The sequence below is a fragment of the Hesperophylax consimilis genome, chromosome 14 (assembly GCF_061612785.1).
Source record: "Hesperophylax consimilis isolate HC1 chromosome 14, BYU_Hcon_1.0, whole genome shotgun sequence".
NCBI classification, from domain to species: Eukaryota; Metazoa; Arthropoda; class Insecta; order Trichoptera; family Limnephilidae; genus Hesperophylax; species Hesperophylax consimilis.
The window spans coordinates 37123710-37148573 of record NC_142849.1 but is presented as its reverse complement, the minus strand read 5'-3'; the positions used below and the strand labels follow the sequence as shown (position 1 = coordinate 37148573).

Genomic DNA, 24864 nt, shown 5'->3' with positions numbered 1-24864 from the left:
TTCGCGGTCGATTACCGTAGCGGCCGGCCCTGTAAATTCAGATATTCGCAATAAATTCGTAAAAATGCTATATATTTACGCGTAAATCGAGATTTCGCTGCCGATTTCGGTCGCGGCCTACCCTTTAAATTGAGATATTCGTAAAAATACGATATATTTCCGCGTAAATCGAGATTTCGCGGTAATTTTCTGTCGCGGCCGGCCCTTTATTTCAAATATCTAAATTTGAATTCGTAAAAATACGATATATTTCCGCGTAAAACGAGGATTCGCGGCCGTATTCCGTCGCGGCCGGCTCTTCAAATTCAGATATTCGAAATAAATTCATAAAAATGCTATATATTTACGCGTAAATCGAGATTTCGCTGCCGATTTTGGTCGCGGCCTACCTTACCTACCGATTTCCGTCGCGCCGTATTTTTTCAACGCGGATATTCGAAGTAAAGTTAGTAAAAATACGATATATTTACGCGTAAATCGAAATTACGCGGCCGAGTTTCGTCGCGGCCGACCCTTTAAATGCAGATATTTGGCGTAAACTCGTAAAACTACTACATATATCCGCGTAAAATGTATTTTCTCGGCCCTTTAAACTCGGATATTCGAAATAAATTTGAAAAAATATGACATTCCAGTGTAAATCGATTCAGATTTACAAAATAATAATACTAATTAGGACGATGTATAACCACGTAAAAATACATTTTTCGGCGTTTTACCGCCACGGCTGACTTTTAGATTCAGATTTACGAAATATTGTGATTTATTTTCGCAAAAATCAAATTTTTTCGAATTACACGAACAAATTTTCGTGCGCGGACAAAAATAAATTTCGAATTACGAATTAACGAATTTCGAATTAAAAAAAATTTTGTATGAAAAAATTTTTCAGCGGAAATTTTTTTTGCGAAAATTTCGAATTACGCGTTTTTTCGAATTATCGGGGTTCGAATTAACGGGGTTCTACTGTACCTGGTAAATGATAATAGATCATGACAACTGTTGCCCTTTTTCGATGCTGGGGATATTTTATATAATTGAAAGGCATTGTTCACACACGCATTGAGAGGGAACATAAGTAGTTGCCAATACCATCTCTTCAGCCTAGTGGAAATTCGGTAGCACCCCACATTTTGATCTAGGCGATCTACGCCGCCCATATATTTATTATAATTTATAAAACACCTGGGTTGATCAACATCCTTTTTTTGTTTGTCACAAAAACGCTTGACCTTTCCTACAGGTTCTACACCACACTGCGTAGACGCAACCGTCACAGTAACTCTAAAATTGTGTTTCCCTTTCTGAATGGCATTTTTTTCAGTTTCTGAACGCAACAGCTCAAATACCTCTTCATCAGAAAACAACTCGAAAAATTGTGTTGGTGTTTCAACACCTTCAAGGAAACTGGGTATTGTGGTCACTTGTTCAGGCTTGTCTGGAATATCTATAGCCCTCCAACGTCTAGATACTGGAACACGTTTTTTTTTCTGCGGAGGTGGTTTTGCTGATGATGTACTAGGCGTAGGTTGGAGAGTGTGATCGTCCAAGAAACTGTCTTCCACGTCAATACAAGTTTCTGTAGCAACAGTGGCCCTACGTTCAGCTTCTGCTAATAGTTGTTGCCTCGACAAATTATTTATATGGGTAGATTCCTCGTCACCACCATCTTCGTCACTTTTAACATAATTATCTGGTGGAGTAATATAAATATCAGCCGATAAAATATTCGTGTCATCTTCCAGATGTGAAATACTTTCATTTACTGACAAACTGTAACAAAAACAACAAAAATATCTAAATAAAACCTTCATATGAATGCATAACATCACACTGGTATATCATCCTACTGATCGAAAAATCGATCACTTTATAAAATACCAATTTTTCTACCCACAATCAATTTTATAATAATTTCAATATATTACAATATTGTGAAAAACATTATTCTAAGTATAAAACCACAAACATAAATAGAATTATATTATAATATACCAAAACTACTTACGTTTTACGACAAGACATATTTTTTAAGAAAAATTGCCTTACAAACAGTTTAAATTGGAATAATAAACGCGGGAATTGTGAAACGTCAAAAATACTGCATGACAACTAATAGTTTCAGGTGTACCAATATAAAAAAATTAACAACGAATGGGTTCTCAATTTCACATAAAAAAATAAAGTATCAACCGATCAAATAATCGATCACTAGGAAGATATGGGTTAAAAAGATTCACTAGTCATCACTGAGCAAAAGCTAACTAAAGTAACAATAAATTAGCCCTTAAAGAACAGAATACTCAATCCCTTTTAATTTCAAATAAGCAAATTTAGGAGATAATGTAAAAATGTCAGTGCATTCTACCTCAAAAAAACTATGCAAATCTCAATTTGATATGTCGAGACTTGGATGAGATATATCAAATAAAATAGATAGTAATCTTTAAGTAGTTATATCTACCGCTGATCAAATATTAAGCTCAACCGCATCCATGACAATATTGCGTTTGAGGGAAATTTTAACATCGCTGTCACTCATTTTTATCAGTAAATACGGCTAATGGCGTATGTATGTACTTGTGAAAGTGTATGATTTTACACTTTTTAAGAAGTGGTTTTTTAAAAAACTAAACAAAATTTTAACTTAGCTGTCACTCAGTTTTATCGGTAAATACAGCCAATAGCGTATGTATGTACTTGTGAAACTGTATGATTGCGCGCTTCAAGAAATTCAATTAAATTTGAAATTAGTCAAAAGTTGTAGAGAAACATTTGTTTGACCAGGCAAGCTGGATCCCCTTTCTCTGAATAATAATAGTCAGACTTGCCCTAATGAAAAAGGTCGTTTATTATAATTTAACAATTGAGACCAAAATGACTTTATACTTTAGATATTGGAAACACAATACTTAGGCAAGATTTAGAGTAGGCAAACAAGGTGAAGAGATGCAGCGCTTTCGAGTCGAGAGTTGCAAATGCAAATGTTTTTGGAAAACAGCGTGTGGGACGTTTACCACTAGTGTATTGTAAGTCGGAGTTTCTGTTTGTGGCCAGGAGGGTAACCGGATAAAACAGAACAGTGCCAAAACAGAACATGATAAAATAATAACTTACATTAGGTTAATTTAGTTTAGGTGAGGTTAGGTTAGGTATTTTTTTCTACAATGTTCTGTTTTGTCACTGGAGAACCAGCCATGGATGGCTACAACAGCAATATATATGTATTTGGGGCAGTATAACTCACGGGAGGCATCTCCTGCTGGGCTTCATTGTTCTCCCCGAACACGTTCATGGTGAGCTCCTGCTCCTCGTACAGCCGCAACTTGTGCTCCGCCCACAGCGGGTTCTCCGTGCTGCTCAGCTCCGCCAGGAGTCGCCGACTGCGCTCCCTCACCGACCCCTTCTCACCAGGACCACTCTCGCTGGGCAGGGGAATTACCCTTTGGAGTTAATACATTGCAGAGTTATAAAGGTTGCAAAGATCCATCAAGGCACAAGTAACTGCTTAGTGTGATTGATAATATGTAATTTTTGATCTTTGCTCTAGTTTGCTGTACATATCGAGTATGGGTCTTGTCTGCACAAATCCAAGAAATAATTAACATTGTTACTCACAAAATAAGGGATTATGTCTACTTACACAAGAATCTGATCTATTGCTGAGCTAACAAGTCTCCCAATTCAGTCGTCAATTGTTATTTTAATTGAAGACAAATGAGCAAAAACTGCCGGTGCAATTAAAAAAATATAAATAATTTATATTATCTTAACTGTAGGGCAGAAATCTGATTTAGCAGGCTGTATCAAGCAGTGAAAACAGTGAGCTATCTGGAATTTCTAGAACTGTCAAAAGTAGATGGCTATGTTCAATATTTATTTTATTAATTCTTCAATAAGAAAAAAGCCGTGACAGAAGCCGACATAAAAAAGATGCATCGATAGGTCTATAACAAATGAATCCTTTATTTAGTGAAGTATTTAAAGTAAAGTTCTTTAGATTTCTTTACTTACATTTAGTAGATGCGGACAGAATTGCAATTATTGATTCAATTAACAGAAATTCGGTACTCAAGGTCACATTTCGTTACCTATTTGTGCTATCAAAATAAGATAAAGAAAATAGATAAGATATCTTTTCATCTATAAACACAATATAAATAAGGTTATGTTCTACTCTTGGATTTCATTTTATATGGTCACAATAATTTTTGGGTCTTAGTCGCTAATATTGTCTTCAATGATTAAATTACAATTTGAAGTTTACTCCTTAAGTTATTCCAAAAAAATAAAATAATTATTGTGACTATATAAAATGACATCCAAGAGTAGAACGGTTCCATGATATTTCATCAACATGACAATTAAACACACCTACAAAAAGTGATATAAAGTCATGAAAAGTGATGAAACAAAAACTATGTTAAATAGTTACCTATGTAACCTATTTATATCACTTTTTGTAGGTGTGTTGAACTGTCATTGTGATGAGTTACCCGGTTACCGGTAAATACATATAAGGTTGAAACATTGCTGGATTATATTTTTAATTCTTACCAATTTTTGAGACAAGTGCGGATTATGACAAAAGCTACAATCCCAGCGAAGAGAACAATGACCAATGCTATTAGTCCAGCAAGGGCCGGATCAAATGACTCCTGGGTAACTGGCACTGCAAAAAAGGAAAATTATAAAGCATTTCCAGTTAAATGACTCCTGGGTAACTGGCACTGCAAAAAAGACAAATTATAAAGCATTTCCAGTTAAATGACTCCTGGGTAACTGGCACTGCAAAAAAGACAAATTATAAAGCATTTCCAGTTAAATGACTCCTGGGTAACTGGCACTGCAAAAAAGGCAAATTATAAAGCATTTCCAGTTAAATGACTCCTGGGTAACTGGCACTGCAAAAAAGGCAAATTATAAAGCATTTCCAGTTAAATGACTCCTGGGTAACTGGCACTGCAAAAAAGGCAAATTATAAAGCATTTCCAGTTAAATGACTCCTGGGTAACTGGCACTGCAAAAAAGGCAAATTATAAAGCATTTCCAGTTAAATGACTCCTGGGTAACTGGCACTGCAAATAAGCAAATTATAAAGCATTTCTAGTTAAATGACTCCTGGGTAAAACTGGCACTGCAAAAAAGCAAATTATAAAGCATTTCCATTTAAAAATTGGGAAATTTTCATACAAATTATTTAGAAATCTAAATGTAAAATTTTTTGAAATTATCAATGATTTTTTTTTTACCTTTGTTTGCACTGCTAGCCGCCTCAATAGCAACAATACCGGACGCATTGTACAGATCTTTGGGGTTATCAAACTGGGCATCGATGACCTGTAGAACTCTATCAACCGGCATCACGGCGGATGTCATGGTGTCTACAACGTGGAAATGTACCTCACACCTACAAATAATAATTAAACAAGATTACATATTGATAAAGTTAGATAAAAACTAATGATCCAGATCTACCGAGAGTCGATAAAGAAGTAATTGACTGAGTGTCTTACCAGTCCTTGTTCTTGGTGAGTGGATTTTGTTGCACAGAGCCGATGATAGCCATGGCCTGCGTGGCGTTGTTGATCTTGGAGACCACCATGGGCAGCTGCCCGGTCACCTGGCCGCAGGGCCGGGAGAACTCTAAGCGGATCAGCTGGTCTAGAGTGATTATCCAGATCTGGAATCAATAATCAAATATTGATGAATATTGAGTTTGGTAAGATGGACTGCTTTAGATGGTTGAGACTTGTCAGAAAAACATTAGAGGAAGGCCTATGTCTAAAACTGGATGCTAGAAGTCGCGTAAAGTAGAAAAAGTCTGGTGAGTGACAAGCGCAGCCAGTGCCTTAAATGTTTGGTGGTTCACCGAGCAATTCACGGCAAACGTAATACACATCATTTATTTAAGTGTGGGTATTACAATTCTTCATTCATACTGTTCTTTTTAATATAGTCCACGTTTATTATTACATCACAATTATATTTTAACCACTCAGAACATTAGAACGTCAAAAGACGTAAATATGATAATAGCGGTCAAGACATTAGAACGTCTTTTCACGTAAACGCGCGAGATTTTACAAAAATCGATTTATTTCCATCACTAGTATACGGATTGCCATGATTTAAAAAACAGAGTATCGATAATGAATAATATTATCACGTTTCGACAGTTATCAAAGGAACACATAATAAATAAAAGTCTTTGTCTGAGAGGTTAAAATAGCGATATCAGAATAATTCTACATAATAAATGATATTGCAATAAATCACACAGTAAACATTTCACTTTGCGGTGTGGGTGTTTACTTAACTCTTGACAGGCCGAGATGCCAAATAAAACGTCTGTAACCAAACCACTGGCACGCATGCGGTAAATAATGCTTGTGGCCGCAACTATTATTAATCTCTCCCAAATTCGTATAGGTTATTAATTTTAATTTGATTAAAGATTGTGCGCAATTTCATAGTTTAGAACATTATGAAGGAATTTGACGAGCAACAAAATGTTGATCAATTTTGTCGGCGGTTCGGTGCACGAGTGAACGTTAGCACGAGCCGCGGCTGGTGAGTGAGCATGCAACTGATTGAAAAGAAGCCTAATTTCAAAATATGTATTATAAAAAATAGATTCATCACCACAAAAATCAAAAGGAAACTGGTGTTTGTCATTTTTGTTTCTGAACAATAGGAATAACGGTATGTATCTGTGAATTAAAAAGGCAAGTAATTAGATAACGGTGTTGTGAATGTGTACATACAATGAAACTCTCTGATAAGGTTTTAAAAGAAGCTGGATAAAAAAAAAAATATTTATTTTAGATTATTATATCTTCTGTGGCTTTTAAATTATTTTTTTCCCATGTTTTTTCTTTAACTATAAGGACTTTATCATCAGCATAAGAGACAATTTTCTCATGTTGAACAAATATGTCATTTACATACAAAATGAAAAGTACCGGTCCCAGAACTGTGCCTTGTGGAATACCAAAATTTGACGTTTCTTGGTCGCTAGTCGTGTCATTAATTTTAACGTGTTGTGGGCGATTTGTCAAATAACTTTTTATCCACTGAACGGCTTTATCGTTGATGTTATTAGATTTTAGTTTTTTGATAAGCTTTACGTGAAAGATTAAAAGCCTTTCTTGGTCTATAAAAATTCCTGCGCATTTATTGCCTTCATCAAGTGCTGAGTATATAAGTGATGTAACATTTGCTATTGCATCTTGTGTGCTTTTTGTTTTTATGAAGCCGTATTGATTGCGGTGTAGTATTTTATTTTCCTCCAGAAAATCTACAATTTGTTTTTCACAAACACAATCTTCTCAAAAAATTTTGCTATATTCGATATTAGAGATATCAGTCTATAATCTGAGACATTTTGTGGGTCACTAGTTTTATTGATAGGCGATATTGGAGATTTTTTATAATTTGTGGGAAATATGCCTTTGGTCAGACTGAGATTAATAAGGTGGCTAAGAGGTGTAAGTAAGTACATTTTCATTGTTTTGAGTATTTTTACAGGGATATGGCCAAAACCTGGAGAAGAGCCGCCTTTCATGTTTCCTATTATATGTTGTATTTCAGATTCAGTAGTTTTTTTATTATGTACATAAGTGGTTACATTTACTTAAGAGATGCTCTGTTTTTGGGGCAACGGTTTGATGTTATAAGATGAGCATTAGAGAAAACAATGTCATCATCTACTTTGCACAACACGATAGAGAATGATTGTAATAATACTTACATGAACCTGGGCTTTTGCCAGTCTATGGGGAGCTTGAGTTTCTTCAGCAGAAATATTGAGAACAAATCGGTCTCCGTTGAAATTCAGCATGAAATCAGCAGTGAATAATAAACCTGTAAGATTTTGAAACACATTGGTTTTAAACTCAACTAAAGTGGTGTAGAAGACATATCATATTTTAATATCTATTTTATTCATAAGTTTTATAAACAGTCTTTTCAAATTCATCAGTGGAAAGAAGGCTTCATTGAAAAATAAAATAACGACATTCGAACGTAGTTATGCAGAAAGCATCCAACCCCAAAAAGCTTAAACTGAGAGAAACCTTTTTTTTTAATTTCTTAAGTGAAAATCAATATTTTCCATGATGAGAATTTGTGTAAATAAGTAAATTTACCTCTATATTTACATAAAGAAAACTTTTTTATCCTACATTTGAATACCTGGATGCTTTTTACAAAATGTAGAAATGTCAAAGAGATTTAGTACTACATATATAATTCCTTTTATTACGTGGGTTTAATATTTTCTTTGAAACATGAAAACAATGTTGCCACTGCATATATGTATATACCACATGAACATTTGTTTATGTCAATTTAAGTCAGATAACTCAAAAATGGGTCACTTTAAAATTGAATTGCCAAAGATCTGTTGCATTTAGAGCTTGGATGATTTCAGCAGATAAACACATCATATTTATCAGTATTATATATTATGTAAAACTCGATTATGACAAATTGTGGGTTTTGACGCTTCCTGCATAGCTACTTATTTATACCTTCGGGGGTGATCTTGAAAGGAGACGGTACAATGGATCCGCTAGTATGCTGACTGCCGAGCTTGTAGAGGTTAGAAGCGTCGATGTGGTAGTTAATAGTCCCGTTGGCTTCGTTATCTGGATCGCTTGCCTTAACAGATATTATTAACTCGTTCTTGTTGGTGGTTGCACTAACACCTGAAAACAAAAATATTTTATAACGAGTCCATTTTTATTCACTTACGACACTGCCAATTTACTGTGTAACGACATGCGCCACTGTGAGTGAGTGAGCTTCAATGTGAGAAAGACATAAACAGAGTTTCAGAGAGAGCTTCGCTCTAGAAAATGGTTCCATGACAACTTAACACATGGACAAATCAACACACCTTTGAAAAGTGATATAAGTCCAAAAATAAATACCAATGAAACAAACTAACGTAATGTAACCTATTCAAGCTAGTTTTTCAATAACAATACACTTTTCAAAAGTGTAGTGTTTGATTTGACACTGGTTGAGTTGTCCGGTTAGCACTTTTCTTACATATTATGTTCTGTTTTATCATGGAACCAATAGATCAAAATGAACGTAATAAACGTACCTGCGTAATAAAGAGCTTTCTCAAACTTAGGTGCGTTATCATTCTCATCCAAAACCTTGATTTCCACATCCGTAATGCTCTTATCCATCTCCGTTTTGTAGGTTAGGGTTCCATTGTCAGCTTCTTCGTCCATGTTGGACAGATCAAGTGCAACGAGTTGAGGATAAGCCTTGACGTCGTATATGGGCTCGTTGCTGGCTAAGATGGTGAGAGTATAGTCGGATTCCACCTCTCTACAATTAAAATTAATTCATAAATTAATTTCATTCATTTGTTATGCTAAATAAAAACCGTATGACTGGGGAATATTGACATCCAATCACAAGAGTTAACCTCTTTGCCACTACGGGCATATGCAAGGTATCAGTCACTAACTTCGAGGGGTGATTGTACATGATAGTACAACTACAAAATATACTTTGTAAAGTTGAAAGATGTGTGCTACCTCTAAGCAAATTGCACTAAAAAACGGCCCTCATGTGTGATGAGAAAATGTTTTCATTACTCGGCAAATGGTTAAAGCCAAAAAAAAAAATTCTTTCGTAAATACACACAAATTATTATATTATTATAAAAAATTCAATTGTTTACTGAAGATATTTAGTCCCATTAGAGAATGTGAGAAAGCGAACGTAACAACACATAAGTAAAAGAAGGATAGCCTAATACAGTAGAACCCGTTAATTCGAACCCCGATAACTCGAAAAAACGTGCAATTCGAAATTTTAACCAAAAAATTATTGTAAAATTTAATACTTAAATTTAAGGTTTAAAACTTAAATTTAAAATTTTTAAATTTAAATTTAAAATTAAAAACTTAAATTAAAATCTTTACTTGCTTACTATAATACACATACGAAATACTGTACGAGATGACCTACTAATACAGTAGAATCTCGTTAGTTCGAAATCTATGGGACATCAAAAATAAAATTTCGAATCAACGAATTCCCAAGTAATTCGAAATTTTATGAAAAGAAAAAAAAAAAAAAAAAGCCGAAAATCGAATTCCTTGGTCGCCCCTTCAAATTCATAAAATAATAAATAAATAGTAAAATTACCATACATTTACGCGTAAATCGAAATTTCGCAGACACTTTCAGTCGCGGCCTACCATTTATATTCAGATATTTGTAAAAATACGATATATTTCCGCGCAAATCAAGATTTCGCAGCCGATTTCCTTCGCGACTGAACCTTTAAAATCAGGTATATGAAATAAATTTGTCAAAATATGATATATTTCCGCATAAATCGAAATTTCGCTGTCGAAATTGATCCCAAATCGTAAATCGAAATTTCGCGGTCGAAATTGATCGCATTTTTTTAGAATTACACTAGTAATTTTTCATGCGCGGACAAAAATAAATTTCAAATTAACCCATTGGCCTCCGAATTGTTTTGTACCGAAGTTTTAAATCTGCAGTGGTGTACTAAATCTTACATAACTTTTAAACTAAACATACAAACAAAACAATTTTTTTAAATTTACTCGTTCATTGAATTAAGGTATGCAAAAAATATATGCAGTTTTTTAAAAATAATGATAATATGATTAAACGAGGATATAAAAATATTTTTTTTCATAAAACCCATTTTTTTTTCTTTTTTTTATAATTGGATTAAGAAAAGTTTTACATTAATCATACTTATGACCATAATATATTTTATTACAATTTGGGCTGATGTTAGCCGCCCACCACGCATTTTACGAACAAGCTTGTCAATTCCCGAACCACACGCTATTTAAAAAAAAATTCAATGACGCTGAAATATAACAAAATTTCAATCGTAAATATCAGGAAAAAACTGTACCAACGGAGTCCTGCCAATTACTACGAAATGAATGCTTAATTATCTACAGAGCGATTGGCATTTAAAATTTTAAACACAGATGTCAATAATGTATCCCTTTTTCGTTTTTAAGCCGACGACACCAGACCCGCCAGGATGGCGTCGTTTGAGGCCAATGGGTTAAATAACCATTTTGTATGAAAAAAAATTTCTGTAGATATTTTTTTGGCGAAAATTTTCTACTGTATTTTTATTAACATTAATGTCACCTGTCAAAAGTGCAGTTGGCCCGAATGATGCCCATGGTCCTGTCAACAAGGAAGGCTCCCTTTTTGTTGCCATCGATCACGTGATAATAGATCTTGCCATTGTCCCCTGCATCCTTGTCTGACGCCTTCACAGTACCTAGGGACATAATACGATTGTTAAACAAATTGTTTACATAAAGAAATGCAAACGAATTATTTCCACAATTAGAATCAAAGATATTCATTATTAAACATACTAATTTTTGTTGTAGGTAAGTCGGTAAGTAATGTGAAATATTAGTAACATTTTTAACTTTGAACTACTTACCTCTTCAGACAAGTGTAGGTACCAAAATGATTTGAAGAATTAACAATTCTTTATTCATACGCGTTTTTGTTCTGATTACATGTTTAGGGGGCGTCTGTTTCAACAGAAAGCTAAATCGTGAGCTAAATTTAAATTTTAACTGTTATTTAACTTGTGGAACGCCGATGGGTCTCTGGAGAACATTTAAGCATTCTAATATGATTCTTATTAGAATAATTTTCCAAGAGATATTGACCTTAATGCTTCGAAAAATGTATGAAAACAAAAGTCAAAATAACTTTCCAGATCTGAATTATTGATTACAACTTGCCTACGATGGTCCCCACTGGCTGGTTCTCTAGCACTGTGAACTCGTAACGTTCTTTGGTGAATTGTGGTTTGTTGTCGTTAGAATCACTTAGAACAACCTTCAAGAACTTCAGCACTTCCATTTTGGACGGTGTTCCTTGGTCTGTCGCCACTAATACCAACTGAAAAACAAAATTTTAAAAGCCATTATAATCACAACATTTTACGATAGGTTTAGTATTCTCAGACACAATTTCTTTTTCTGCCTGCAGCCAGATGGAGAAGAGGAAGGTTGGGAAATATCTGGCTATTCAGATCTGGTCACCAAACACAGCTGAAGCCATTTCGAGCATAGTTTAGATTCTGAATGGTGGTGTTTCACCACCTATTGCCGGCTTTTAGACTGACCTGATAGCTGTCTTTCACCTCCCTGTCGAGGAAAACCTTGGTCTTCAGTTCTCCCGTGGTCTCGTTCAGTATAAACTCGTTGGTTTCATGGACATTCTTGTTGTCCACTTTAAGGAAGTAGGTGATCTGCCCATTATTGCCAGGGTCTTCGTCTGTCGCCATCACTGTTATGAGGACGATGTCGGCTTGGGCTGCATTCTACAAACAAGAAATTATGGAAAAAAATTAGAAGGTTAAACGAGTACGTGTTTTTAGAGGATTATCACTTCTACATACATAAACACACCCTTCACCACAATCTATACAACAGCTCTGATGATGGACACCGAAACGCTGTCTGAAGAAGTGTAACACGGCATAATAACCTAAAAATTAGTCAAACGCATGTTCAAACACAGTTCGGGGGACCCACCGCTTTTCCGCCCTGTTATAAGTAACAAATAGTTACTCCTTCAAGGCAATTATTTTTTAATTAAATGAAACTACATTTATATAAAAACGACTCTAGTGTCTTTGCATAGCAGGAATTAGTACATGTGCATGTGGATGGATCATTATTCATACACTAATGAACACTGTGCATAATCACGGGAAGAATGGCTGTTTTACCTCGGGTATCTCTATGACGGGCTGGTCATCATCAGGCACCACCCAGACGGGTCGGTGCTGGTTGACGCTGTACACCGTGATGTCTATGAGCGCCGTGTCGGAGTGGGGACCCTCGCCGGCCCGGTCCATGGCCTGCACCTTCAGGTGATGGGTGGTGTTGCCTATCAGGTTCTGGGAAGGGTACACTATACCAGAGTCAGGATCCACTAAGAATACTCCTGGAACAAAATTAGAATTCATTCATATGAAATCTAATCCAATATTGTAGACCAATTCGACCTATCACAAATTATTTTACATGTTATTTTAGAAATTCGCATAAATGTGTGTATGAAACAAATAATATGCCCTAGTTGTTTGAATCCATCTTACATTTGCCGTTGTCAACAAATCGGCAATCAGCACCATTTTTAATTTTCGTGTCGCTGTTTTGTTATCAAATTGGCCATCAAAATCTTTATAAAGTTTTTGACATTTGCCACTAACTGCATATTTTCACCCTCTTAGCTTTTGGTCAAATTTTAATAACCGTCATTCTGGTGAGCTGATCAAACAACCCAACTCAAATTTTAATAACTGTCATTCTGGTGAGCTGATCAAACAACCCAACTCAAATTTTTATAACTGTCATTCTGGTGAGCTGATCAAACAACCCAACTCAAATTTTAATAACCGTCATTCTGGTGAGCCGATTAAACAACCCAACTCAAATTTTAATAACTGTCATTCTGGTGAGCTGATCAAACAACCCAACTCAATTTTTTTTCCAAAAAACAATACAAGTATATTTCACGCTTAATATAATATTATAGTAATATATGTGCGGGTTTTATTTGACGGCCGGCATAGTCCAGTGGTAACGCATTGGACTGCCATTCCGAAGGTCGCGGGTTCGAACCCGGCGTGCGCAAATAAATTTTATTTGATTAATCTGTGTTATTTCACAATTAATTAATTAAAATAATATATAGTATATTTGCGGCACGTTCCAGAGTGGAAGATACTACCAGTATCGCCCTGGTGTAAGACCACCATTCAGAATTGAAACGTTGCTCCAAATGGCTTTAGCCGTGTTTAGTGACTAGATCTGAATAGCCAGGTACTTCCCCACCTTCCTCTTTCCCTTCCCCACTTGCCTTCAGCCTCACAACATCCCCCAATTGGGGATGCCATAGTCTCACTGGCTCCAGACGGGAGCAGTTGGGACTCTTGTGAGGTATTCACTATAAAAAAAAAAAAAAAAAAAAAATACTAATAAAAAATATATTTACGTAGAGGATAGTCAACTTGGACTTTTATATAAGGGTAAAAAGAAAATAATTAAACTTAAAAACTTCCAGGGAAATACGACTAAATCATAACTTAGTAGAAGTCTCCGTTAATTCACCATACATATTATTTACTGAAGTAAAAGATAAATTACCCTGTTCAGTCTGCTCCAACAGTGTGTACTTGATCTGTCCATTGTAGGAGGCATCCTTATCTTCAGCCCTGACCTGAACCACGGGAGTGGGGGGCCTTAGGGACAGATTCTCTCGCACCGTCACGTTGTACGTCTTTTGGACAAATACGGGTGCATTGTCGTTAACATCAATTACTTTAATGTGCAGCTGAAAACAAGAACAAACAAATGTAACATGTTTCAAAGCAGTTGTGCATTTCTACCACAGTTAAAAGTTATTAAAAGCTATAACTAGTTTATAAAAGTCATTTCAGTCTTACAGGAACGGTGGCATTTTTCTTAGCCGTGACGGGCGCATTGTCCACGGCCATCACCTGTAGCCAGATGTCATCTATGGTCTCTCGGTCAATGGTGGCTCCGGACGCCACGCGAATGTCGCCAGTGATGACGTCAATCGTAAACAACGGCGAAAGTTCGCCGATAAGACTGTAGCGCAGCTGGCCAAACACACCTGTTAGGAGAAAAGTGATCATTTTAAGAATTTAAAAAAAAAAACATGAAAAAATTTCACAAACAAACATATTTTTAGTCTCTTTTGACTGTTTTAATCTTTCATTCCACATTTTACAATACCGATTATCAGAGATTTCCCAGTCAAATAGAATACAATTATGTAATTCTGTTAATGCATCACGACAAAGTTCCATGCTACAGGCTAGGTGGTATACAGGGTGTCCAGGGGTAAAATGCACTAATTTTGGGAGGTAATTGTATATTATATAATCCGGTTTAATACCTTCATCCTTATCCACGGCATGCACCTTCAATACCAGAGTACCAGCCAGGGAATTCTCCTCCAAGGAAGCCTCGTACATGGGCTCGTCAAACACCGGGTCCTCATCGTTGATGTTGACCACATTCACGGTGACCAGAGCCGTGGCCGACAACTGGGGCACTCCTGTGTCATAGGCCACGATGGTGAAGTTGATCTGGTGAACTCTTTCATAGTCAATTTTCTGGATGGAGCGCACTACGCCTGAAAACAAAAGTCTCTGGAATGAAGCGCAGTGCGAGGGACAATTGCGGTGTGGCAAGCATATACCAATACATACCAATGAACTACTAATAAATCATGCCCTCTCTGTACATGGAGAGAGTAGATAATAGATAGCTAGAGTAAATTAAAAAATATTTTGTATGTCTTTATAAAAATCAATGTGTTCGAAGAATTTCACAAAATTATGACATCTCTTTAATTTTGATATTTTTTTTAAATTTTTATTTTTTTATTAGTTTTTTGTATACATACATATGTAACATAATCATGAGTAATTAAGCCTGCAACATTGATTAAAAAACTGTAAAAACACATATATGTATACAATATATAACCTTTACGAGAGTTAAATTACTCGCGTGTAAAGGCAGGAACATAGAGAAGTTTATTAAAAATTAAAATTAAAAGTTAAAAAATTATAACACAATATATACGTGCATAGATAAAAAATAATAATATTTATAAATATATATAATAAAAAATAAATTTAAAAAAAAGAAACTGTCAATTAAATATTTTTAATCAATTGCCAATGCAATTCTAGGTAGCCAAACTATTTAAGATATCATTGTTTAGTCTATTTTTTAATTTATTATAGTCAGGTTCCAACCTCAGTTCCATTTCCAATTGATTAAACCACATCACTCCATTGTATGTGTAGAAGTGTTGTGCAAAACTGGTATGCATTAATGGCGTACTTAAGCGACCCACTGTGTTATGTCTATTGCTCTCTAAGCGTACCATGGCGTGGTGTGACTTCTTAGAATCTTTGTGTATTTGAAGCAGCGTATTTTTTATATATGTATTTTTTAGAGGTGGGACTTGAAAGTCTTGAAAAAGTTGAGAGGTTGAATAATCTGATGGTTTCCTAGTAATAATTTTTATTATTAGTCTTTGGGTAATTTCCAGTGGCAAAATTGAGGTTTTGTAAGCTCCTCCCCACGCAACGATACCGTATTGTATTATTGAATGGGCTAGTGCGTAGTATATATTTTTAAGAATTTTTAAGTTAAGTATATTTCTTAAATTAATAAATATGTATATGAGTTTTCTTAATCGATTTATAATATTGGTTATTTGAGTCTTCCACTTAAGGTTATTATCTATTATTACACCCAAATATTTTATTTCTTTTTTATTTGCTATGCATAGACAATCATTATTTTGGCATGTTAATATTTTAGTGGCGCATTTTCCTGAATGAATTTTAATATTTAAGGCGATAGGAGGTATTTTTTTGTTATTTATACTAAAAAGTATATAATAGGTTTTTTCCACAGACATAGGAATTAATAGACGAGAAGATAAAGGCGAGGGGTAAAATCAACTGTTGAAGAACGAAGGGAGTGAAGATGACTGTGATTCGTCAATAAATCAATCTGACAGTAAATAGGCATCTCGCATTATAATATCACCATTTACTTCTTAAAAGTAAAATCTGCTTTGAATGAATAGACATTTTTACATGGGAGCGCAAATTACTCGCCACGTTATGAACAAATTTGCGAAGTCCAAATTCGGCAAAGTAAGGCAGCTTCTATATTCAGAGTCGTAGTTAGTTTCAGAGTATTTAGTTAAGACACTTTTATAAATGTTCATAATTTACTTCCCAGCAACCAACCAGCTTTGTGTTTCGCGTCCAGACGTTTCTCGATGTGATAGTAACAACTGATTCATATTATACGATGTGAATATGCTTAAAATAAAATAAAATAATGCTTATATATGGAATGTAATACGACAATTGGGTTTATTCTCTTTGTTCGCATCTATTTTTACCAGTTTTCATAGTACAAGTAAACATTTTGCCGTGTTATTTCGTAAAATGAACCGATGATGCCTCGACCATAGTTCGCACAAGAATGATGACGTCACGTTTTCAAATATCACTTGAGGCCGTACGCGAGCCCAGCCGGCTCAATGGAACCGGTATGGGAAGTGGGGATAATACGCTTTTAATCACTTAGGGCAGGTCTACTAATATTCATATGTCTATGGTTTTTTCAATGTTTAATGTTAATAAATTGTTGTCGAACCATTCTTTTAAGGTATTGATATCATGATTAGCAGTTGTTTCAAGTTCATTCCATGAATTTGCTTGGAATATAATTGCAGTATCATCTACATATGAAATAAGTTTTCCTGTTATTGGTAATTCAAAGATATTATTAACATATAAGATGAATAGAAGAGGGCCCAAAATTGTGCCTTGTGGTATTCCAAAGTCGTTTGTGCTCGGTTCACTAAGAATATTTTTTATTTTTACATATTGATTTCTAGAGTTCAGGAAACTTTCAATCCACGTGTTAGCGTTATCAATAATTCCGATTTCGTTAAGCTTGTATAGTAATTTTTTGTGACTTATGCTGTCAAAGGCTTTCCTTAGGTCTTTTTTTTTTTTTATTTTTTTTTATGTGACACCTCACAAGAGTGTCCCTGCCTGTGGAGTGCACAGACAGGGGAACTATGTCACCACCCGGTTGGGCGGCGTTGTGAGGCGGAGTAAGGTAGGGGCTGTAGGAAGGGATTTGTTAATGCGGGCCTTGAAGAGGCTCGGATTATAGGAGGGAGGAAAAACAGATGCCGGTAGCTCGTTCCACATACGAGCCGACTTACACAAAAATGAGTCGTAAAAACGGCCCGTTCTCATGAAGCCAACGTCAACCGTGAACGGGTGTTCAGTTCGTGTCCGTCGAGTTTCGCGCACGTGCACCGGTGCATCAGGAATCAATGCTGCTAGCTCCTTGGAGCAGGCTCCATTGAAATACCTGTAGAACAGACACAGCATGCCTACATTGCGTCTATGCATTAGAGAAGGCAATCGGTCTGTTAACAACGGATTGTCAATCAGACGGATCGCTCTCCTTTGCACAGATTCAAGCAGGTTTATCAAGTATTTTGGGGCACCAGCCCAAAGGTGACTCCCAAATTCAATAGTTGGGCGGACTTGAGACTTGTACAGGGTCAGCAGCTGGTCACTGTTGAAGAATCTCCTAGCCCTGTACAAGACGCCCAACTTTTTGGAGGCCTGATTTACTCGGGCTTCTATGGATCCCCGATACTTGAGCTGGTCTGATATAGTAACTCCAAGCATTTCAATGGAGTCTTTATTGGGGAGAGTGCTCCCATCAAATTGCACCAGACAGTCATTGATCTCCCTCTTTGCCGAAATCAGACACGCTTGGGTTTTTGAGACGTTGAAACTGACCAAGTTGGCCTTACCCCAGGCACGAACCATCTCGAGGTGGTGGTCAATTTTTTGCTTCAAAACTTCCCGAGCTGTTCGGACATTATAGGTGGAAGGGGGCCTGTCAAAAAGATAACCCTCGTGAACGGTGCTGTCATCAGCGTAGCAGTGAATTGGAGCACATTCAACGAGATCATTGATGTGCAATAAAAACAGCGTCGGAGACAGCACAGATCCTTGTGGCACCCCCGCATTGATTTGGTGCGGTGAGGAAGAAGAGCCGTCAACCACGGTTTGAATTGTTCTTCCCCTCAGAAAGTCCGCAATCCAACTATGCAGGGTTGGGTGGATCCCATACGATGGTAATTTCCCGATAAGCGCCCGGTGCCAGACTCTGTCAAAGGCTTTGGAGATATCCAACCCAACGGTTTGGGTTTCACCAAAACGTTCCATGTACCGCGCGTTACATATCCGAGTAGATCGCCACACGATCGGTTTCGACGAAATCCATATTGCCGATCGCTTAGGATATTGTTATTCTCGAGATATGTGAGCAATTTGTTGTTAACCACCCTTTCTAATACCTTCGAGAGTATGGAAGTGATGGCTATGGGGCGGTAGTTAGAAGGGTCGGAGCGGTCCCCCTTTTTTGGGATTGGGTGGACGATTGCCTTTTTCCAAAGATCTGGCACCTTTCCACCTTTGAGAGAGAGCCTAAATAATTTCGCGAGCACTGGAGTCATTTCTGCAGAACACCTCTTGAGGACCAAGGCAGGTATTCCGTCCGGCCCACTGGCTTTGTCGACTTTCAGCTCATTCAAGACTCGGAGAACCTCTCTGTTCCGGATCTTCGGTTCCTCCATTTGAAAACCGCAGTGCGGAATGGAAGGGGGAGTCTCTCCGTTATCTTGAAGAGTTGAGGTTTCCGCGAAAATTTTGCCTAATAATTCAGCTTTCTCACGGGCCGAGTTAGCCAGCCGACCATCAGGCTTGGTCAGAGGTGGGAAAGTGGTTCTGCAGAAATTTCTTCCGATCGAGCTAGCGAGTGACCAGAAAGCACGGCTACCAGTGGGGCAGTCAGCCAGCTTTTTCGCAATTCTCTGGTCGTGATCGCTCTTAGCTCTATTTAGAACTCTCTTACATTCCCTTGCCCGTTTTCGGTATTCCGAAAGGTTATTCATGGAGCTAATCTTCCGGAGTGCATTAAAAGCCGTATTTTTGAGTCTGACAGCTTCAGTACAGCGATGGTCAAACCACGGTTTTGTGCCCGCTCCAGAGGATTTGACGGAGAAGAGAATGTAGCAATCCATTGCTGATGTGATTACTTCTCCTACCTCACGTGCACAAATTGATGGGTCCTCGGAGCTAAAGCATACAGTACTCCAAGGAAAGGCGCCGAAGAAAGACCGCATGCCGTCCCATTTCGCTGCCCTGTAGTGCCATACCTTCCTCTTTACATGTTTGTCGGGTTGACGGTTCATGGAGGATGGGACAGAGGTGGTAATCAGGCAGTGGTCAGAGGATCCTAAGGGCGCTGTCACCTCCACTCTGTACCCGAGTGGCTCACTAGTGAGAAACAAATCGAGTAGGTTGGCTCAATGTGATGGGATGTCTGGTATTCTAGTCTGAGATTCTACGAGTTGGCTTAGTCCATGGATAAGAGCAAAGGATTCCGCTGATCTACCGGCAGAGTTTGTTGGGCCCGAGAACTTCAGCCATTGTTCATTATGAACATTGAAGTCCCCCAGGATTACAAACATGGGTAACGGGGCAAGAGAATATCTACAGTGTCACTCAAGTATCTAAACAACTCAACAGTGTCTGATTCGGCAAGGTTTGGTGAGCGATATAGGCACGCATAAATTCTCATCATACCGGTGAGATCCACGCGTACCCATAACACTTCGTGTTTTGCGCTCTCGATGTTTGCGAGACGAGCGCAGCTGATGTCAGCGCGGCTGTAAAGGCAGACACCTCCTTAGAATTATGATTTATGAATTACTTAATTATGAATTATGAATTACTCCTTAGACACCTATGAAAATTGCAAGAGATTTTTTGCCTTTGTCCAGTGCTTCATATATTTTTGTTGTTAAATCTATGATTGCATCCTGCGTGGTTATTTTTGCGCGAAATCCAAATTGTTGGTCACTCAATATATTATTAATTCCAATAAAATTTTGTATTTGCTTTTTGGCTACCTTTTCGAAAATTTTTGAGATATTTGATAGTACTGATATGAGTCAGTAGTTATTAATTTCTTTTGAGTCACCTGATTTATAAATCGGCGAAATAATAGTTTTTTTGTATATTGATGGAAAGATTCCCTTTTTAAGACTATTGTTTACAATATATGTAATAGATTTTTTCAAAAAATTAAGATGTGTTTTTAGAATTTCAACAGTGATCCCATCGAAACCTGGTGCTGACTCAGTTTTTAGGTTTTTTATTATATCAACAATTTCTTGTTCAGTTACCATTTCGAATTTTCCAATTGTTTTTTTTGATGATGCCACTTCATTCTCTACGGCAAATGTGATATTAACTACGTTATTAGTTATTTTGTTTGCCAGATTTTTTCCGACATTAGAAAAAAAATTATTGAAAGCATTTGCACATTGTTTAGGGTTATCCGAAACTTGTACCAAATTATTATTAATATGTAGCTTTAAAATGTCATTGGTTATGGATATAGAACAGTAATGAATAGTCCTATTACTGCCATTGTTTTTTTTATTTGAAAAACCATTTCAACAGCAAGCCTTCTGTTAACTGTAGACCTAGAATGTACGTAATATGGGGCATTTACAATAGATAATGTGTGCCGCTTGAAAAATGCCACTTTACTGGCCCTGGATATTGTATGCATCAGGTCCCATAGCCAGTTTATGGCACTGATTGCGCAAATTGTTAGGATTTGGCTTAAGAGGCATCTCTGTAATAAGTCTACAGGACAAAGGAGTGTTGGGAGGACTAAATTACTAACACTGCATCTTTAGGCATAAGGGAACGGAAGGGAGATGGTAGGTGACAGGAAGGAGTGAGGGCGGCAAGATATCTTGCACCGGTGATAGGGCGTACCTGTAACATTGTCCACGTGGAAGTAGTTGTTGGGCGGGTCGATGGAGTAGTGTGAGATGGCAGAGTCGGTGTCGGAGGCATGGAAGGTGGCCAGGGTGGTCTCCGGCGGCTGCCCCTCCTCCAGACGCTCGATGAAGTGCAACTGGCGGAAGGACGGCGGAGACGTATTCACGTCCACAATCGTGATAATCAGCATGCCTGTTTTTCAACACAAAATAAGATATATTCATAGTAAGTACTAAGTCAATATGTAATCATTTCTTAACTGTGGTATATTGAAGAATCATGCTACAATCCACGATGTTGTGAGTCAATAAAAGGGGTTTGAATAGACAAAAATAATTACATAATGCATACCAACGACAAAAAAGTCACAAATAATATTCCTCAAGATAGATGGAGAGGGCCTCCTGTATGGAGTTAATGTAATGGGTCATCAACAAAGGTCATGCAATAATTAGTCAACTCACCCAAATCTAAAATAAAATATCTTATCCCATTATTATTACCAATACCAAAACCAACCTGATTTAATTCTGTCAAATATTTTATCCCCACTCTAATTGCCTTGCTGAACCAGGCTCCTTCACTCCCCACTGTCCTCGGCCGCATGGAGAGCATTTTCCAAGTGATTGGCCTAGTTGACCATGGTATCCTGAGCATTCTTCTCCAGTACCAAATCTATATAAATACAGTAGATAGATAAAAAGGGATGCATTTATAACAATTCTAAACCTCCCTTATACCTTGTGCAGTCTGCAAGCCCGGGGCGGAAGTATCCTGCACGCTAACTGGCAGCGAGACTACGGATGCAATACTCCGGTCCAGGGGACGGGATACTTTCACGCGCCCGTCACGCTCAACGAAGAACCACTGCCGGAATACACTCGCCTCGGAAACCTGGAATATTTTAAAAGTCAGTGAGCTAGTAGGACTAAACGGTTGCAACGGTTTTGGGATAAACGTTTTCAAAAAACATGTAAAACCGCGCTAAGAACATGTGCAAAATGCTTGCGATAGAGCAAAATTTGTTTTAGAATTCTGAGTGAAACGCCGTAACCCGTTGTGCCGAAATGCTTTTTCCACAACTGTTTGCCAAAAAAAGTTGCAGTTTAATAACGGTTACATTAGTGCTTTTTAAAATGCAAAGATTGCAAAAAACTTAAAACATAGATAGGAATATTAGTGCAATTAAAATACAAGGATTAATTGTTTCTAATGTATTACATAATTTTGAATCAGTGGAAAGTACCAAAGGTAAGAAGTCTCAGATATCTAGGAAGCCCCACTGTGGAAACAGGTGACATCGCCAAAAAACCCTTAAGTAGTATTAGTTGATTGAAATATCATCAAACACTGAAACGGCGGTTAATGGGGATTGTTCAAATGTAATAACTTATCTAGCATAGCTAATCATAATGAAATTTTTTTATTTATTTATTTTATTTTTTATTTATTTATTTATTTATATATAATTTGTACATTTATTTATAACAATTACAGGTAATAAAGCCTAAGACGTTATAATTGTACCATTTATGCAGTGTATATGCAATGCCAAAAATCTCGCAAATGCGCTATAGGACACAAAAAATAAATCTAAAAAATAAATGGTGCAGAGGCTGAAACAACCCGACCAAACAAACATCCCCATAAAGGAGAATTGCTACCTATAAATCTAATGAAGGTTGCAGAAGTAGTACCTCAATTTGTTATACAAAATAACATAACCAACCTGTTTTCCATTCTTGTCGACAGCGGTCATTGGCTCTAGCCCAAAGTCAAACTTCAAATCTTCCTGCGACATGATATCCTGGTCCACTGCTATCAGTTGATGGACCACAGTGCCAATTTCTGCATCGGATGATATCTGCAAAATGAATAACAAAACTATTAAATAGATAAAGAGAACACAGAAGTTGCAGGACTGTCGCAGGAATATCAATATGTACTTGAGGTGGAACAAACAGAATTTTGATAAAGCGTGTGCGCCATATCAGAGGTGTATAGTATAAAAGAGATATTATTTGACATCTTTATTGATGATCTTTGAGTTAGAGTTGGTTTTTGGCAAGGTACAAATTTGATCTTTACCAGAGGGATAAAAACATTTTTGTCCCAAACACTTAGTGATTTTTTCTGTTTTGGGTAGACCCCCTGCTTTCCTAACATTGAATTTTTAGATCTTGGGTTTGTATGTATTAGGTATTCTCGATTGATCAGTGCTGGATTCCCCACAATGTTTTCAAATCCACTAATTCCCCACTCAATCATTTCAAATCCAACAGTCGATGTAGACCACTTTGGGAATTACTGATCTATACTAACTGTTTGAAGAGCCGCTAATAACAAGATGCATAAAACTGGGAAGGCTCCACTGAACAGGACATGTAGAGAGTGGGAAAGAAAGCCGATTAAATAGGCGTCTATATTGAATAACTTGTGGGGGACCGACAAGAAACTTAAATAAATAAAAAAATCAACCCATAAAAAAACAAAGTTAATTTATTATAATACATCTATTTTCAATCTAGTTGCGCCATCTCTTGGTTTGACTCGGGATTGAATTTTATTCCCCAGGGACTGGAGTCAATCGCGCTAACAAGATCGACATTTATTCATATATTAACTGCTGAAATGTCATCCAATTTCGTAGAAATACCTATATGTCCGTGTGTGTGTAACGTGATTGCCACCAAAAGTTGATAGAATGCATTGTCATCGACGAGTCGATCTGCCAAGTTTAAGTTCGATAGAATGTCGGGAAGTGGGTTGATTTCCGCTGTCAGGATTTGCATTCATTCATTACCAAAAACAACAGTGAAATTCAAATAGATGAAGTGCCAACATGTAGACAATGTTTGGGCATGATTCGAAATGAGTCAAAACTTTTCCATTTGAAAATGCAAAATGCAAAATGGTTTTTAGAAAACCATTTCAAATGCAAAATACCTATTTTCAAAATGCATTGAAAATGCAAAATGGTTTCTCAGGTCAAACAATTAAAATAATTATAGAATTTTTAAACAGTTTTGTCATTTAATAATGGACATCAATGTAGAACAAACATATTACATGATGGTAAATCAAAAAATGCCACGACTACGGATTATGAACCACAAAAAATTTGCGCGGGACAAATGTTGCCAACGTAAAAACATAGAAACTGCTATCTAACATTTAATATTACAGCGTCATGGCCCCATGTTCAGTATTTGAATCAATATTTTTTGAAACGGTATCACTCAATTGCCAGGGCTTCTACCAGGGAGCAACTTGACAAATGTAAATTATCTCTCATAGCGAGGTTGAGGACCGACTGATATTTGGGGCTTATGAAAAAAAGA

At 36.8% G+C, this 24864-nt stretch overlaps 1 protein-coding gene across 5 annotated transcripts in view; it reads right to left on the bottom strand.

Moving 5' to 3' along the window:
• Positions 1-24864, bottom strand: part of Cad87A (cadherin 87A) — a 135583-nt gene that overhangs the window by 3154 nt on the left and 107565 nt on the right. For 4 of the 5 annotated variants that reach the window (XM_089639820.1, XM_089639821.1, XM_089639819.1 and 1 more), the window contains 17 exons: positions 23253-23387; positions 22264-22417; positions 21518-21715; positions 14989-15228; positions 14513-14703; positions 14214-14400; positions 12791-13008; positions 12182-12379; positions 11796-11955; positions 11179-11314; positions 9116-9348; positions 8535-8711; positions 7754-7866; positions 5517-5683; positions 5253-5410; positions 4558-4672; positions 3248-3443 (listed from right to left, as the gene is read on the bottom strand). In XM_089639820.1, coding sequence (XP_089495946.1) covers positions 3248-3443; positions 4558-4672; positions 5253-5410; positions 5517-5683; positions 7754-7866; positions 8535-8711; positions 9116-9348; positions 11179-11314; positions 11796-11955; positions 12182-12379; positions 12791-13008; positions 14214-14400; positions 14513-14703; positions 14989-15228; positions 21518-21715; positions 22264-22417; positions 23253-23387 — 2976 coding nt within the window. The remainder of the gene's footprint in view (positions 1-3247; positions 3444-4557; positions 4673-5252; positions 5411-5516; positions 5684-7753; positions 7867-8534; positions 8712-9115; positions 9349-11178; positions 11315-11795; positions 11956-12181; positions 12380-12790; positions 13009-14213; positions 14401-14512; positions 14704-14988; positions 15229-21517; positions 21716-22263; positions 22418-23252; positions 23388-24864) is intronic. The other variant, XM_089639823.1, reaches the window with a different exon arrangement.